Raw genomic sequence first — 18797 nt, 5'->3', positions numbered from 1 at the left:
TATTATGATTGGCTGAGCGGCTCATTAATATTCATTAGATGCGCCAGTTCTAAACAGTGATTGGACAGAGCGGCAAACTTGGTGTGGACTCTGGTGAGAGAGGACAGAGTGCAACTGATGGGCAAAAAGAAAGAATTCCATCATTATAACCGCTCACTAGAGTCTTTTGTGAGATTTAGGGTAGGCCTATTGTCTGAATTTTAAAGACACAAAAAAAAAGCATATTTAAATACCATGTTGAAAAATTAAATGACTAGTAAACCTTTTTTGCCTATACGAATATATATATATAGGCTATATACTTTTTTTTTTTTTTTTACGTTTTCCTTTGTATCTTTTTGTATCCTAGGCCAACTTTAGCCTTTAAATTAGCAGAAGAATGAAATGCGATTTTTAAATAATTTTTTCCCTTGTCTTCCTTAAGCGGAAGTTATAAAGCAGGCTACTTATATTTAAAGTAGTTTCGATTTTAGAGACAGTTAAACTAATAAAAATCCAAAATAAGAGAAGAAAAAAATCTGTTTCATTCTAAAGTGATAATTAGCCTGGTAAATTATTACATAGCCTAATCATAATAAAATACATTTGGTATCTTATTCAGCAAAATAGCCTATTTCTGTTCGTCGTAAACTTTTTTTTTAAATGGAAAAAAAATCTAATTTAAAGCCATTTAAAACGTTTTCCCCACTTGAATTCAAACACAATTTCAACGTGCACTTTAAGGACAAAAACATTCCATTAATTCAAGAAACAAATATGAAAAAATATATTTTAATTGGGCTCAAAATTGTACATTGCATGTTGATTGTTTTCTTTTAATAACATATTTCATGCTTGACAACATTTAGACATCCATAAACTCCTTATACATTTATGTAGAATAATGTGTTACCCCACACTGTGGAATCTTCACAGGTCAACACATTGTTTCATGTGGAAAACTTTCTTGCCCATACAAAAATGCAGCCTAACTATTGGTGGGAACAGAAGTTTTGTGGGATATTTCAAATCATTTTAGCTCCACCCCTCCCCCAATACTATTTTCTGTTTAATGTAAATGATGGACAAATGAAACATGAACTATTCAGAATAAACCCTGAACCAATATAAAAATGCTTACCATCAACATTTACAGTAATGGTATTAATACATAGAACCTATTTTTTTGTAAACAGCATTTATAACATTTTACATGGATTATTATTAAGGCATTGGTAAAACACTAGTAGAAAAATAAATGTAGAAATATATGTGAAGAACATAAGACTATAACATATAATATCGTTCATTAGACATTTGGTATAAAAATACATCATAATACTCAAAACCTTGTATGTAAATGAAGGGGGTGAAAAGCTAGATTTCAAAACGTCATCAAGCTTCCATAAAAGTGACAGTGTGGGGCAGCGTGACATCAAAGGCACTCCATAGCACCTGCAAATATTTTCAAAACACATTGGAAACATTTCGACCTGTGCTCCAGCAGCAGACTTGTGGGAACATTACATGAGCATAGCAGAAGAATTTGTGCTTCAAGAGGTCTTATTGAACCCCACCCGTTTCCATCTGTATCACACACACAATTTACACCAGCATATGGCTAAATACATTTTGACCAATCTGTGTGCACTATGAGTGCTTTCAAGACACTTTAGCCCTTTAATGCATATTTATAACTGCTTTTTCTTCAAAAATATATATATACATATTCACAACTGATCATCATACAGACACACTCTTTCCCACTGTATACACATTTACCTGCAAAACAAAACACACATTCAGTTTAGCGTCACCAGCCGCTAACTGTCTTTTAGTCAATGTGGTCGAATAGTCCTGTTGACATCGCGATTCACACAAATCCTGCTAAGTAGGATCTCTGAGTAGATCTTGTTTACTGGTCCCTTTACATGGTAGGACACATTGGGTTGAGACAATGTTGCTCTTCCTCTTCCAAGTTCTTCCTCTTGCTGTGGCATCCCTGGTGGCTCATTGGCCCTGAGTGCACTCTCTTTATCATGTCTCAAGGTCTTCAGCGTTCTTTGGGAATCAGCAGTGGGAAATGGAAGCTTATAGACCTGCAGTAGAACATGACAGAGCTGTTGACAATGCTTATTGGATTGAGCCTCTGATTTTTACCTCTGTACCTTTACTCATATGTCTGGCTACGTGAGACTACATTGAAGATAACACAAAATCGGGAAACAAGAGATTCTGATTATATACAAAGTCTTTAATCTGTATGTGGTTCTAGGTCTGACGTGGGACACATTTTATAAATTAGGGAGATGTTTTTGTTGTTTTTTTATAGTCTTTTAATTTTGTAATTGCCAATTCTAATTAGCTCCCTGCTCTACAACGTACTCATTGGTTAAATTGCAAAATAGTAAAAAAAAAAGAATTAAAAAAGCAAGCAAAAGTTGCTCTAAAACTTGAGTTACAGACCTCAGTATTTTGTGCTGTGGGGTTTATCTGGTCTATATCGGCTGGCCTTTTGTCAGATGTGGCCGTTCAGCTGGGTTTGCAGGTCGATCTATGGTGACTTCAGTACCATATGTGAGCAGGTTTGGCATTGCTGCCACCACTTCACACACTTAGTGAGCTAATACATCTGTTTCCAGCCTGCACTTTGTTGACTAATAAAATACTGCCTAATTGTTAATTACTCATTAAATGATCCGCCTGGCCCTTTTAGGGTGAAATAAAAAAGGATAGGCTTCTCTTCTAAAGGATTTATGGGTCTGGAAGTCTGGGAAGTGTTTCTAGAAGGATCTATATGGAGTGTAACTGGTAGAACAGTTACATACACACACACACACACACACGTGTATGTGTCGAAATGTGAAAATACAGAGTTCTGTGTGGTAAATTCCACCTATAATAATATAATTACAGATACAAATTCAAGTACAGAGGCCATGTTTTAACAGCATGCTTATTAACAGTGTTATGTTCTTTGGCTCTGTATGCTCAAAAAAAAAAAAAATATATATATATATATATATATATATTAAGATTTATGCATTTCAGTTTAATTTCAAAATTACATCAAATTGAATTGACTAATCTTTAATAACAAAAATATACTGCATATTTCAATCTTTTAATTTAGTTAGGAATTGCATTATGAAATTGAGATGTGTAAATAATAAAAAAAAGCTAATATGTGTTGTTTGTTGGACTGCTGGATGAGAATTCTTTAATAACACCTAAAAATATGATTCTTGGTTTTGGGAGATAAACGGGTGAATCTAATGAAACCTTCCAAGAACAAGTCTGGGTCACATTTCACCAAAAAATCAGAAGACAGAAATAAGTTATAATATAGCTTTAAGGATAAAGAAGCCTATTTTTAGCACATTTATGCCGATAAGTACATTGTATACACTGGAGGCCAAAAGTTTGGAATAATGTACAGATTTTGCACTTATGTAAGAAATTGGAACTTTAATTCACCAAAGTGGCAAAAAACATTGAAAGGACACTGAATAAAAAAATAATAATAAAAAAAAAAGTTTTATTGTAAAGAAAATCGTTTCAGAACTTCTTAAACTACTCCAAAGAGTTCTCATCAAAACTGTTTAGGCCAAGAAAGTGCACATGAACGCCTAATGGAATTTTACCTCATGGAAATGGCAGGCACACCGTCCCTGCAGGAACTCCTTGTATCGACCTATGGTGATGCTGAGCGTGTCAATGACCTCGTATCCAAGATGTTTGGCACTTTTCAGAATATTCTTGTTCACATTATAGAGTTCTTGCACTCCACTCTAGAAACATAGAGGAGGAAGACAACAACTTAATAAATGTCTGACCAATAAACATATGAATGAATGAATGAATAAATGTATAGATTAACATCCAATACATAAGACTTGAGATTTGTTCTGTAAAGAAAGAACATTTTTATGGACTTTTCCTGAGCTCCATTGGTTCATACCTGGGGAAGGAAACGAATACCATCCACAGGCAAATGAAAGCCCATTCCTAAAGACTTCACCACCACCATGATGTTCTGAAGACCCTCCCTTTGAGATAAATCAGAAAAAATTATGTTAGACATTTATGCTTTTTTAAAAGTAATTATTTGCCCAACCAGCTGTAAACAAATATGCCCCCAGGTCTTTATTCAGATGAATCAAGACATTTTGGAACAACTGCCAAGTAGCAAACCACACATCACAAAACCAGCAGCCCAGGAAGGAAAGGATTGAAGAACATACCAGGCTATGCCTTCAGAAGATTGCCAATAACAATGTGGTTAACTTGAGCTGCTGAGAATGGTTTTGTGAAATTGGGTAGATGTGTGTGTTACCTCTCTAAGACCTGTTGAATGGTCCTCAGATGGTTCAGGTTCAGCCACTGTACCCCTCCAGCGACCAGCACTGTCTGAGGCGAATTCTCCAGGGGTTGTGACCTGCCCAGTGTCAGTGGTTACAGAGTTAAAGGTCAGCACCACATCCTGGAACCATTATCAACAATCCATGGCAGGAACTGACCCACAATCCCAAGTATAAAAATGTCTTCTCAAACACAAACCTTTTAGCTTTTCACCACTAAAACAAGGCAAGTGAATACAAGATGCATTCATTTGCAATACTGTATCTATTAATTTCTGTAAGAACCAAAAATGTCTATCAGATCCTATAAGCAGCTGAAACCATGAATCTGCTCACACACGCCTGTCTTCAACAGATACTTTTGAATTCTATTTTACATTTTAAAATCTCTTTTCTTACATTTGCAATATATTATAGGCAATAGGCTATAAACAGTAGTAGTAGTGGTGGTGGCGGCATAGTGGACTAAAGCACTAAACTGTTAAGCAGAAGGTTGTCGGTTCAACCCCCACATCCACCACCATTAAGTGTCTTGCTCAAGGACACAACTCCAGGTTGCTCCAGGGGATTGTCCCTGTAATAAGTGCTCTGTATGTCACTTTGGATAAAAGCGTCTGCCAAATGCTTAAATGTAAATACAGTACAGTATGGAGCAAAAAGTTTAGGAACTTGAGAAACATTTTGCATACAGAGTATGTCTTCAAAAATAATGCCATAAATAGTTTTCATTTATCAATATTTGTCATACAAAGTTGAAAAATCAATCTATCTGTCTGTATCTGTTTATTGTTTTTCTATTTTATATTGAAGAAGGTTTATTATATGTTCACTCATGTGTCTGTTGCTAATGCATAAATGTATTTAACAAGTAATAATGTCATTCTACTTAGTACACTGTCCTGTGTATATGGTAATAACACTTTGACTTGACAGATGCACACACAAACACTCAATATATGCCCTCAAACACACACATCTGTGTTGCATTTCCCAGCCCTCTTTCCACATCAGTAGCCATGTGAGATCAGCAGTACGCTGAGCCAGCAGCGGTTACAGTCCCTGCAGAGATACACTGATCTGACACATGGTCTTTCAACCACACACACCCACATCCTACCATTAAACACAGATTCAAAGTCATTCTGTGTGTTAACAAGGCCTTTGCCACTTTAGACAGACACCAAACCAGCACATTCACAGCTTCATGGGTGTAGCCCACAGCCACGTGGAGATAAACATCTAAGACACACACATGCATGTTTACTAAGCTACATGGGGACGTACTATATATAACAATAATAGAAAAATCTAAAGCTAATTACACAGACCTCGCTATAAGTTGTTGTAGAGCTCTTTGGAAGGTGGGCCTCTGGGCCTTTGGAAGCCAGAATTGTGGGTAATATGAGTAACTGATGATAGTTCGGCCCTGATTCAGGTTGTGATAAACGATGGTGTCGTGGGCTTTGTCCCAGTCCTCTAATGTGGTGTTCACTCTCTCAATCAGGTAGTACATCATCCCTCGATTGGTGGAGTCACCGATGAACAGGACCTGAGGAAGACATGAATGTTTTAAGACTAAAGTAGACTAAAATAGATCTGTCTCCATTCCTTGATTGATTTCCTGAACACAGATTCTATCCAGTCAATAATTAGACCCTTAAACATAAAAAGTGGTATTAGCTGCAGAAACAAAACAAAAAACAAACAATATCACTCAATATCAGGTCAAAATGTCTATCAGATCATTTAAGCAGCATTTCTTTTGGGAACATATTAGGTCAAATTCCTTATACAAATAAAATACTACATACACAGTATTTCACAATTCCTGACATATAATCATAGAAAACGTTCCCTGTCTTAGGTCAGTTGGGATCACTACTTTATTTTCAAGAATGTGAAATGTCCGAATAATAGTAGAGAGAATGATTTATTTCAGGTTTTATTTCTTTCATCACATTCACATACAATTTGTTCATATTTGGTAGCATTGTTATTAAATTGTTTAACTTCGGTGAAATGTTTTGGGTAGCCTTCTACAAGCTACTTACAATAAGTTTCTGGAATTTTGGCCCATTCCTCCAGACTGAACTGGGGTAACTGAGTCAGATTTGTAGGCCTCCTTGCTCGCACATGCTTTTTCAGTTCTGCCCAAAAATTTTCTATCAGATTGAGGTCAGGGCTTTGTGATGGCCACTCCAATACCTTGACTTTGTTGTTCTTAAGCCATTTTCCCACAACTTTGTAGGTATGCTTGAGGTCATTGTCCATTTGGAAGACCCATTTGTGACCGAGCTTTATGGCATTATGAAGAATTTTCCTTCCTCATAATGCCATCTATTTTGTGAAGTGCACTAGTCCCTCCTGCAGCAAAGCACCCCCACAACATGACGCTGACACCCCCATGCTTCACGGTTGGATGGTGTTCTTTGGCATGTAAGTCTCACCCTTTTTCCTCCAAAAATAATGATGGCCATGAAGTAATTCACAAGAGTCTGATAAGCTGGAATGTGTGTGTGGGCACATTTTGGAGGTTAAGTTGGCAAGAATGCCAGTCTGAATCACGAGATTTTAGAGAGCGGGCATAGGCTGACACTGGTTTGTGGATATGCTTATAAGATTAAGGATACATATTTTTAGCAGGAAATCAGACTGAAAATTCCAGGCACACTGGGAATTTAACTTAAAACTGGCTAATGACTATAGAGCACATTCCAAACACTAGAAACAACTTTAACTGCAAACATACTCCAGTATATACAGTACACTATCAGTCAAAAGTATGGACATAGCTACTAATGATTTATTATGACTATATTTCACATCTTACAATAAAATCATATCTATGAAATATAACAAATTAAATTGAGGATTACATAGTGTCCAAAACATTAACTAATCAAAACTATCTTATAATTTAGTCTCTTCAAAGTACAAACATTTTGTCTAGATCACAAATCCCATGTATATGGTGGTTGCGTAGTGGGCTAAAGCACATAACTGGTAATCAGAAGGTTGCTGGTTCGACCCCCACAGCCACCACCATTGTGTCCTTGAGCAAGGCACTTAACTCCAGGTTGCTCCGGGGGAATTGTCCCTGTAATAAGTGCACTGTAAGCCGCTTTGGATAAAACCATCTGCCAAATGCATAAATGTAAATACTAGTCACTTGTTGGCTACTATTCCTACACTCTCCTGTCAAATTCAACAATAAAAAACATTAAAAAGTTATTTCTGTAATGCAGAACTATCTTGGCACAATTTATATTTGCCTACAAAACCAATTTCTAGCATTTAGGCAAATGTATTTTGATCAATAGTTTTTAAAAAAAATCATAATAAACATAAATTCAGTCAAGTAGTTTGTCCAAACTCGACTGGTAGTGCAACTCTCGATCTTGGCATCCTTAAGCTCTTTTGTTTGCAAATTTCTTTAGCTTAAGAACCACTCTTTGCCTGTTCCTAAAAGTTTTAAAAACAATCTATGGCTAGTTGGATCAGTTGAAGAGTCAGAGGCTGTGGTTAGTCTGTTTGAGCGAGAGAACAGGCCCTTGTGTATTGAGGCTGCTTGTTTGTGTCAGGACTGATCTTGTGAGTCTTAAATCGTGAGGGGGTGGAAACAGTCCTACTGGGAGGATGAACACTGACAGAGTGTTTGATGCAGCAGCTTTGAAACCCCTGCAGAGCTTGAAGCAATAACTTATCCACACACAACTTAAAAACACAGCAGGGGTGGGGATCATATAATTTAAATATTTTTAATCTGAATGAAATATTAAAATAATAAATAATATTACAGCAAGCAAGAGAGATATCGTTTACTTCTCCAAAACCCCTTTTCTGTTCTCTCCACAGGAATGTACAACATTCTTACATGTGAAGATATTTAAACAGCAGTGTAATTAAATCATATGGTGTCTGTGAGCTCAGCAGCTGTAGTTAAAGATCAACACCTGCTGCTAAACTCTGATTAACTGCTGCACTGGAACTGCAATACTGTTTGAGCTGCCTGCCTTTCGTTTATTCTTCATAATTGTACATATGTGCATATTGCAAAGCTGTCAGTTGCTTACAAAAAAAAAAACAGGAAAGTTGATTGCAATAGAGCTGGTAACACTATAATAACTTTCATCAATAAGTCATAAACAACATATTATATAATGCTTTATAAGTTCATGTACATTTATTATATTGAAATTATATGCATCAAAATATCATGACATTGTCCAACTTTGTTTTTAATGAAAGCGTTATAAAACTACAACCAATGACTCTTTATTTATTTAGTAAATTTGAAAAATCAATGATGCAATAACGTGGAATGCTATTTTGTCATTAAGTCTAAGATGAGCGGGCTAACAATTTTGAAATGTTTCCTGGTGCTTCCTTGTTCCTCACCTTCCTATCCATCATGCAGGTTTGCAACTGAGGTTGGTCTAGCAAAGGGTGGTAACAGCTGTCGGGTTGCCAGTCAACCTCTCTCCAATCACAGGTCCTATTGTCCGAGCAGCTCAGGCATGGGATGACCCAACGACCTGACGGGGATGGAAAATACATTCTGTCATGCATTCTTTAAACAGGATTGTACTAGATTTCCATTACCAAATCTACTCAAATGACAGTGTTTAAATGTGCTTCACACTGAAGTGAATCTCTATGAGCCCTATAACAGGCTAATGTTCACCATAAAGGTGCGAGTGACACTCCGCTAAGACACACGTGACCCGTTTCATGATTTAAAATGTTAAAGTTAAAATCAGTTCAAATAATTAAGTTGCGATCTACACATAAAATACAACAGAACCTTTTTTTTTCTCTTTAATTCCTCTTTTTTTGTGATCTCCATTTCATATTACTTTTGAGCTTGCAGAAATAACGTTTTATTTCCATTTATTTGCCAAATAATTCTGAATTATTGTACATTTGTTAAGTGATTTTTAAAAAGCACATTAAAACAGAGATTATAAAAAGGACTCTGGTTTCAGAAAAAAGAATCTGGGAAAAGGCTATGTCAGACATGTATATGCACACACATACATACAGTGTGTAAGTCAATCTCAAACAGTTCAAGTGGTTTCCCTCTGACTTTGAAGTGCTGTCCTGCTGAGCATGACCTTTTTATTTTATAGCTCTGACAGAAACCTCCTATGAACTCCTAACCTGGTGGCTTTAAATCTAAGAGGCATATAGCAGCTGAAAACACACATACACAGAGGAACAGCTCACTTAGAAAAACCTGTATGAAGTGATTATATTTCCCCCCCAAAATAAGTAAAGAGGCCTTGACTTATAATTTAGCAATGATTCATCTGAAGCACCGAATCAGTGCATAATCACATCATAAAGGCCGTCACATAAATTACTAAATTCATCCTCTACTGGAGGGGCTAATAGTCTGCCTATATTTTGTGTTAATATAGCCAAGCACATTATAGACTTTATAGAAACAAAGATGTATGTTTGTATGTATGAGTGCTACTTAGGTATAAAGTCAATATTCTCATACTTAAAGGGTTAGTTCACCCAAAAATGAAAATGATCCCAAAGTAATCCATACGGCTGCAGGGGGTTAATAAAGGCCTTCTGAGGCAAAGTGATGTGTTTTTGTACAAAAAATATCCATATTTATAACTTTATAAACTGTAACCACTGACTTCAGGTAACTGCCGTCAGCACGTTCACTGGCTTCCTCTACTCTTCCGCGTTCGTCACTTCTCACCGGAGCTTACACTACGCCTACGTCATACGCCGGAACTCAACTCTCTCGTGAACTCGTGGACGACCGTTTTACAAAAACACATCACTTCGCTTCAGAAGGCCTTTATTAACCCCCTGGAGCCGTATAGATTACTTATTTGATAGATGGATGTGCTTTTTTGGGCTTCAAAATCTAAGGTACCATTCACTCCCATTATAAGCTTGGAAGAGCCGGGATATTTTTAATATAACTCCAAAAAAGCCTTTATTAAAACATGGCTAGAATAATTAAAAGATTGCATTCTTTATTTATTGTTATTATTCTAGCCATGGTTTAATAAAGGCTTTTTAAATTTTATACTGAAGTCTGAGTGCCTTGGATATATCCTTTTTTCAACACATGACAGACATGACTACTTTACTGCTGAAATATATATTATAGAGCCAACTTAGTCCTTCATATGAGAAAAACATATGAATATATATCATTTGTCTACAAAACTATTTGCAAAGACAGGATCCACTGTATATGAGTTACAATCGTGTGTAAGAAATGACAGAAGGCTGTAAATCTGACCAAAGGAAGTTTCAGATTCAAATTTCAGATATTTTAATGTAGCCAATCACCAAAACAATCCCGGAGTCTCTTTCTGTTTGCAACTGAGTGTGTGAAGTACAGTGGCCCCGAAAAGTACAGTTTTAGACACTTACTCAAAGTCAAGTTTATTTAAAAGAAAAGCAGCATAAGCACACTTTTCAAACAAAACATTTTACAAAAGGAATTTGTTTAGCTTTTATATCATGAAATAATAGATCATAGAAATATAATCTGTTATTAATTCATAGAAATATGAATAATAGAAAGGTTGGTGGAATATTTCCATTGTTTATGTGATGAACTACACGTGTGGTTGCTCTGCTAGAAACACCTGTGTGAACTTAAGGGCAATTAACTTAAAAAGTCCACTAAAAATCTAATCAAATTGGTTAAAAGTAATTGCAATTATGTCTAAAAAGAAGTAAAGCAAGAAAATTCCTCGTTTGTTTTCAGATGTCATTTGGTTGGATATTTTGTTATCTACTGCAATGATATTCAGACATTTTATTAAACCACTTTTGGAGTAAACTTACCAGGCTCATCTCCTGACACACAAGGCCGAGGTGATGCCTGGGCCTCTTCTGATGATCTCATCCCCAGAATCTGCTCCAAACCACAGGGCTGATCTGGTCTGACCACCAGGCCACAGTCCTGCCCAAATAAAGGTAGAAGAGGAACAAAAAAAGAAGAGATGGGTTTAAGTCTGAAAAGAAATTCTGAGTTCTACAAAGGTCAATATGACTGTTGCACCATTCTGTTAAAAATCTAAGCACCCAAGACAATAAAATAAAGCCCTTTGATGACCAAAGATTGCATTCTTGTGAAGTTTCCATAGCTTTTTCCACCAGTACAAACTTTCCTCTCTCGCTTTCCACGTTTGCTTTCATGTGGCCTTGTATGGGAGGTTCCTCAAGGACGGCTTAAAGCAGGCGCGCCACCCGACGCCTTCCCTGCCCTGCAGCCTTGCCCCTTGTTAGAGGTCATAGGTCAAACAAACCAAACTAGGCTAAGTGACAGCAGCAGGCATGCTCTGCTGACCCCCGAGGTCCCACATGGGAGCCATCGGGTCTGGCTCCACATCAGAAGACCAGCGGCCCCACCCTTGAACGCCTCACTTTCCGTTCATAGTCTCTTTTGCCCCCTTCCTTAACACTTTGCACAGGGGCTTCTCAAGGCAACGTAACATTCCCCAAGCTCCTGCCGCTATTCTCGACAAAGTGCCACAAGACAACTTAACAGGGATTTTCTTGTTCGTACCTGCACACAGTGCGTGCATGCAAACACGGGTGGCCTTTTGATCCTGGGCCGGCTGGCATAAATCAGCAAGCTCATCCGAGCCCGGCGGAACCGCCTGGCGATTTATACAGCGGAGCCGGTGAAAGTTAGCATACCCTTGGAAAGGAAAACGTTGTAATTAAACCACATTTAGAAGGAGAGGGAATGTAAAAGACATAAATCCTTTGTTTTATCTCTATCATCTGCCATTTTTTCAATCACCAGAGTAGGAAAAGATGGAATAAAGAGTTTCATCCAAGTTCAGGATCTTTCAAGTTTGTGCGGGGATGGTTTAGCAGGGAAGATGTAATCCTGTGATCTCCAGTTCATCTGCTGTCTAGAGAGCTTGGCTTTGAGAGGATACATCCTTGCGCACCTCAACCACGAGAGAATAATGAATCAAGGGCCTCTAGTTAATAAGGATTTCACAAAACAGAGAGACCAGGACAACCATTAGAACATGAGAGGGTGGGTTTGGGGGAAAGGGAAAAAAGTAGTTTGGAGGTAATATGACTGACTTTATTAGTTCTCTCAAGTAATTGAACAGGCTCTGCGAAAGGACTTCACGTACTGCACATACATAGTGCAGTGTAATGCAGTGCGTCTGCATGCATTTTCCAGAGTGTGTGAACATTTAAGCTCTGATAGGTTGTCCGATCCACTTGTGTTGCTTTGATGGACCAGAGAGCAACAAAAATGGCAATGTAATCTCCTCTGATCAAAGGGTGAGGCAAACCCCATTGATAGGAAAGCCTGGATTATTTTCATACATTAGATTGTGCTCTCTGTGGCCACAGCAGTCAAGTCTCTCAGTCGCAGCTCTTACAAACTTCTTTAGACTCCTCAAGATGCTTCTGCTTAGCTTTTACCTTTACAGGTTTGTTTCGAGATAGAGTATTAAGCTCTCTGTAAGGAAGGGCATTTACTTAAGAAGGCTGTTTTAATAAGATGCAATTGGAGACAAAGACCTGCTTTTCCTCAGCTGTGGTGGAATGAAAGACATAAAAAGTTGCAAGCAGGAGATTAGCAGCTTTTGTCAGAGATCAGACATGTAAAACCATTCCAGTGGGCTCAAGTGTCCCTCTGTAGGATGAAAGCAATTGCCAAATTAAAACAGCAGAGCGACACAACAAAGGAAACCGAACCACACTTTGAGTAGAAGACATTTCTGTTTAAACTATCTAATTTTTTGGGGAGGAAGTTGATAAAATGTCCATGGACTTTTAGGTTAGAATTTATAGATGTTTACTTTTACTTTTATGTACCAGTGGTTGATTGTTGTTAAAAATATTAAAACAGATTTCAACTGAAGCTCACATAAAAACAAATTCTTTATTTTTATTTATTTTTTTACAATCATACAAATGATTTAACAATGTAATCGTCAATTTACATTGCAAAGAAACATTAAAAAAATTATAAAAAGTTGATAAAATATATATGCATATACAATAATGATGACTTTACAATATGGTTGTTTTTGATAACATTAGTTAACGCCTATTTAGGTATCATAACAATGAACAATACTTTTACATCATTCATTAATGGTTAATGTTATTTCTACATTTGCGAATATACTTCTACATTAAAAGTTGTTCATTATGTTAAAAATAGTCAATCAATATGAACTAACATGAGTAAAAATTTATTTATTAAGGATTAATAAATAAAATAAAAAACTTGTTCATGATCCCTAAAGCATTAGCTAATATTAACAAACAGAACGTTGTTTTAAAGTGTTACCAAAATAATTAGCAAAATGCTGTTTAAAACTGTTTTAGGGGGAGTTCAGCATGTCAGGACATAAAAATATTTCATGTCAACTACCTTTTGACATATAGATGCTTAAAAAAAAAAAAAAAAAGCGTACAATCAAACTTGTGTACTCAGACAGATCTTTATGTGGGAGGTCCAAATGTCCATCCAACAGAGATTGAAGAAGAAAGCACAATTAATACGTCTGCCTATCTATCACTAATCAATACAAAAGTGTAATTGAATTAAGTGCATTCTGCGAACTACCATACAGATGACCCATCTGGTCATTCAAATGCAGCCTTTGTTATGAAAGATTAAAGTGGCTTTACAAATAGTGTTTAATGTAATCCTGTGGATTGTAATCCTTTAGAATGGTCATGTTTTCAGTCAATCCCTCAGACTATAAAACCTTTTCTTATAAGAATATAAAGGGGTTTATTCAGCCTAATAGAATAGAGAATTATTTAGAGCAACGTCAAATGTTTAATTCCACAATTTCCCAGTGAAAGAATAGAGGAATAAATAAGGAAGGAGGATTGGCAAAATTCTAATATCTGGGTGAATGTCTTTCTTTTGAATGTAAATGTAGACATGGCTTTGTACTGGTTCCTGACCTCATTATTTTCAGCTCCTACATGGATAGAGGAATTCAGTAGCATTTATAAGACCAAATCCATTGAAATGGACCAAGAACAGACTTCTCAGATGAATTTGATATTTTACTTTTATGGAGTATATGAATGTTTGTCATACTGTCACACACACTCTGCTCTTAAACGCATTGTTTCCAAACCTAAATGCACAGATAAACACACATGAACATGCACATGGATGTAATCATCTGTAGCACGTCCAAGCCAAATGGCTCACACAGGGTTTTGGGAAACAAAAAACAAAACAAAGCTATCTGAAGAGGAGCGTTATTCCACATCTGGTCTGCGTTTTCATACAGTAGATCTCTATTAGAGCCGAATGGCCGCTACTGCCAGCTATGCTAAACACAGACAAACACACATTTTCTGAAGTGAGCAGATAAATCTAAGAGCCAATATAGAAAGAGAAGATCTCATTTAAATCTATAACAGTATAATGATTTTCCTCATCTCTTTGTATTCAATCCACAAAACAATGTATTTTTCAAATGGCATACTAGCTGGCAGTGCAGCTTGTATTCTGGTCACAGTATGTACATTATCCTGAAGGGATGAAAATCCCCAGATGCCCTACTACATATAGAAGTGGGCTTAACACAACTTGAAGTGAGCAATACAAATGATGGATAATTATGGATAACTAATAAATGCTAAATAAAAGTAATTCTGAAATAACTCAATGTCACTCAATGAATAAAACATGCAACATAGTGAGGTCACTGCACTGTATGTGGAAAACTACTGTTTCAAAAGGTTTATAATTACATTTTACATACTTTTTTTATGCTATTTTTATATATGGTACCCAGTTCATGTTGCACAATATGCAATAAGTAGCAAATAGTATCTTAATAATGGACTGACTTAAATCCTAATAATAATCTTGCTCCACTACAACCGTAATAATGAATACAAACCACATGAGCATATACATACGATTTCATTCCAGGTATTTGTAATTACCGGTATTTGCAAATCTCTTCTGAATACTTCTTTGAATGCTCACTGTAAATGCTTTCCAGGCCAGGGTGAAATGTAGGGAGGGGTTTAGGGACTTCTGAACTCTGATTGGATCACAAGTCAGGGTCATCCGTTTTGTGGGGGATAGATCAAAGCTCACGAGGCTTGGACTTTGTGTGTTTGAAACCCGCAGTTGTACGCTTTGTTTTTTAGAGTCGTACTGAAGTAGTGTTCGACAGCTGCTGTTCAAGCAGATTTGAGCCGTAATGGACAATGACAGATGTAAGCTATCAAAAACTGCATTTATCATCCAAGGAAGAGATAACACAAGGATGCTGTGAGAAAAGAGACACAAGACATGAAAGAACGAGATTCACAATTTTACTGTCATAGTTGATGGCTTGACATGTTAGTACGTGATTGTTGCTGCCACACAATTTAAAAACTTTTTCCAGTGCATGCAAGGCAAACACTTTCTTTTTAATTCAGCTATCTTCAGCATCACCATCGGGAGTCTCCCATTGCCTTACAATAACAGAAAGTTCAACATTCAAAATGTAATTGAGCGTGACAACGTCATTGTAATATTTGCATTCTGATTTCCAATTCAACTTTATTCTGACATCTGTTTGCATACTGTACCGTGACTGACAATTACATCTATTTAACCATCTATAGCCAGAAATAGCAAATCAAAGCCTAAAATCTAGTTTATTTAAACTTTAAAACAACTTTTTGGCAGTTTTACAAGCACTGATATTTCCTTTGGGAAATGCCAATCAAATAATGCGTTTGCTGCCTCTCTTCTCTTCCATCTCTCTTTTACTTGCATTCTTCTTCCCCTTCTCTGGCTAACTGTGCCATCAGATAAGCATTTACTAATTACAGTGGGGAAATGAAGACAAGTCAAAGCTGTCAGTCTCATCAATACAGAACACACAATAACTTCCTCTGTAATACGATATAGCCATGTACCACCTGTGATACACACTCAAGGCCCCTCGTTTCACACAGCTACGAAAAAAGTCGAATAGCATACGTAATTTCATGGCGTTTAGTTCAGGTAATGTCAGAATCCTTTCACCATCTTAAAACACTGCAACATATAGTAGTGACCAGAAATGCAGGTCTTTCCATCAGAGTATTCCTTAAATACTAAAAGTACAAAAAAGTACACAGCTTGATTCTAATCAAGAGATCTTCTTGTCCTGTTAGCAGAAAAGGCAAAAACAGCCGGTTGGACACTCAGACACACACACACACACACACACACACACACACACACACACACACACACACACAGCTGGTCTTGCTTCACTGTTCTGTGATCTCTCTGTCTTGGTAGGAGAGCTGAAGAATGAAAACAGGACTGGGTCATTCAGTAACGTAAGTGTAAGATTTTATGGCAAGAACTTTCCAAGCCACGAGGACAAATTAAACAAAGCTAAAAAATGCAGCAATGATATTTTGGCCATAATGAAACACTGCCAAAACAGACGTTTTTAAAGTGTTAGGGTTTTTATGGAAAAAGCAAATTTATTGGACAGTAAGCCACTCTCGGCCCTTCAGAGAAAATGTCAGGTTAAATATTGAAATATGATCAGAATAGAATACTAGTGTGCTGCATACTGCACAGTACTCTATATGCCATATGCATCCTGATTTTTGTTTTGACTGTCTATGCAATTTGATAAAATCCAAACAAAAACATCTAAAAGTTAGTATGGAACAAAGTTATCACATGACCTCATTATGTTGCATGTTCAATTCCGCAAATAGCATCAACTTATCTTGGAAATATGGGGACAAAAATAATTGCCATAAAATGTAATAGCATTTTTAATCCAATCTTGAGTAAAAAAGGTTTTAGTCTTGGCAGTACAATCTTATACAGTAAGTAGCCAAAAAAAATATGAAAATTGTGTCCGATCTTCTGGTTCATGATCTGACTGTGATGCATAGGGACTGCACTGATATTGCAACACCAGTCGATCTGTTATTGTGTCTGTAGTAATAATTAATGGACTACAAAAACACAAGACAGAGCAGCAAGTGGTTAGTTTGTGATTGAGAGCAGCGCAGAGCTTTAGCTGGATCCCTGCTTTAATAGGGTATGAAGCAGAAAGGGGGCTGTGGCCAGACCATGATACAATTTAATAACAACCAGCACTCAGATCCAGAAATTACCACATGGGTTCGTATTTCTGTTATGATGCAGGATGTGTAATGAACGTTATTCCTAGAAACGAGAAAGAGTGGAAAAAGGGATAGGGATTACATTCAGGGATCAAGGATTTTAACTGATGAGAGACATGATATATTGCATTTCTCCAAAATTGATCTTTTTCACAGCAGCGCCATCTTTGATTGCAGCTTCAGGCATTTACATGTTTTCACTAATAATGTTATACATATTGGGGGGAGGGGTACCCCCATCTCCCCCTGAATCTACGACCCTGCATCCAGAGGGACGACCAAGGTCACACTACGAAAAATAAAATAAAAATTGGAGGTAAACCACTGATCTATATATATAACTGGATTGCTCATAGAATTCTAAACTGCCAGCAGTAGGTGAAGCTACCGGAAGTGCTCTGGCGGCCATCTTACTATTCCCTACCGACAGAGGGCATCGCGTCAAGTGCAGCGTTTAACCGCGAAACAACACTCACTTAAGGATGCGGCTAATGTGCCCACAGGTTGTAATTTATGACTATGTACATATTAAGCACACATTAGTCGTTATCCCCATGTAGAGTGGGCATAACGATCATAGCCTTTAATAATCAACAGTAAAAATACAACACCAAAGTGTATTAATACCCCTTTTTAAAGCAAAGTTATCCATCTGCAGATTGTTACAGGATGCAATGTTTCTCTGCCTTCATAGTTTAAATCTGTTGATGCTCATTGTTCATAATGTTGACAAATTATACAACTGCATAATTTGCCAACATTATTAACCATTTTTGACTAGATTATATAGTAAATGTGAACTAATTTGGGGGGGGGGGGGGGGCATGCACATCAACAAGTTTTAAAGTTGTTAATAAAAACGACTAGCTTTGTATTGATGTTGTAACTAGACAGTACCTCTTCAGAATAAATCCAGAAGAATCAAATATAAAAACGTCACACACAGGTTCATATACAGTGTGTGTGTGTGTGTGTGTATGTACAGTGGGTACGGAAATTATTCAGACCCCCTTAAATTTTTCACTCTTTTTTTATATTGCAGCCATTTCTAAAATCATTTAAGTTCATATTTTTCCCTCATTATTGTACACATAGCACCCCATATTGACAGAAAAACACAGAATTGTTGACATTTTTGCACATTTATTAAAAAAGAAAAACTGAAATATCACATGGTCCTAAGTATTCAGACCCTTTGCTGTGACACTCATATATTTAACTCAGGTGCTGTCCATTTCTTCTGATCATCCTTGAGATGGTTGTACACCTTCAATTGAGTCCAGCTGTGTTTGATTATACTTGATTAGGAAAGCCACA

At 36.8% G+C, this 18797-nt stretch overlaps 1 protein-coding gene across 3 annotated transcripts in view; it reads right to left on the bottom strand.

Moving 5' to 3' along the window:
• Window positions 1-781: 781 nt before the first annotated feature.
• LOC127639062 (cadherin-like and PC-esterase domain-containing protein 1) overlaps window positions 782-18797 on the bottom strand; it is a 68184-nt gene continuing 50168 nt past the window's right edge. For all 3 annotated transcript variants that reach the window (XM_052120899.1, XM_052120898.1, XM_052120897.1), the window contains exons 15-21: window positions 11169-11286; window positions 8739-8875; window positions 5669-5889; window positions 4316-4417; window positions 3941-4028; window positions 3624-3770; window positions 782-2078 (exon numbers count right to left, since the gene is read on the bottom strand). In XM_052120899.1, coding sequence (XP_051976859.1) covers window positions 1818-2078; window positions 3624-3770; window positions 3941-4028; window positions 4316-4417; window positions 5669-5889; window positions 8739-8875; window positions 11169-11286 — 1074 coding nt within the window. In that variant the 3' untranslated portion in view covers window positions 782-1817. The remainder of the gene's footprint in view (window positions 2079-3623; window positions 3771-3940; window positions 4029-4315; window positions 4418-5668; window positions 5890-8738; window positions 8876-11168; window positions 11287-18797) is intronic.

The sequence above is a fragment of the Xyrauchen texanus genome, chromosome 47 (genome assembly GCF_025860055.1).
Source record: "Xyrauchen texanus isolate HMW12.3.18 chromosome 47, RBS_HiC_50CHRs, whole genome shotgun sequence".
In the NCBI taxonomy this organism is placed as follows: Eukaryota; Metazoa; Chordata; class Actinopteri; order Cypriniformes; family Catostomidae; genus Xyrauchen; species Xyrauchen texanus.
The sequence above is the reverse complement of the archived record's forward strand: the minus strand, read 5'-3'. Positions and strand labels throughout refer to the sequence as shown.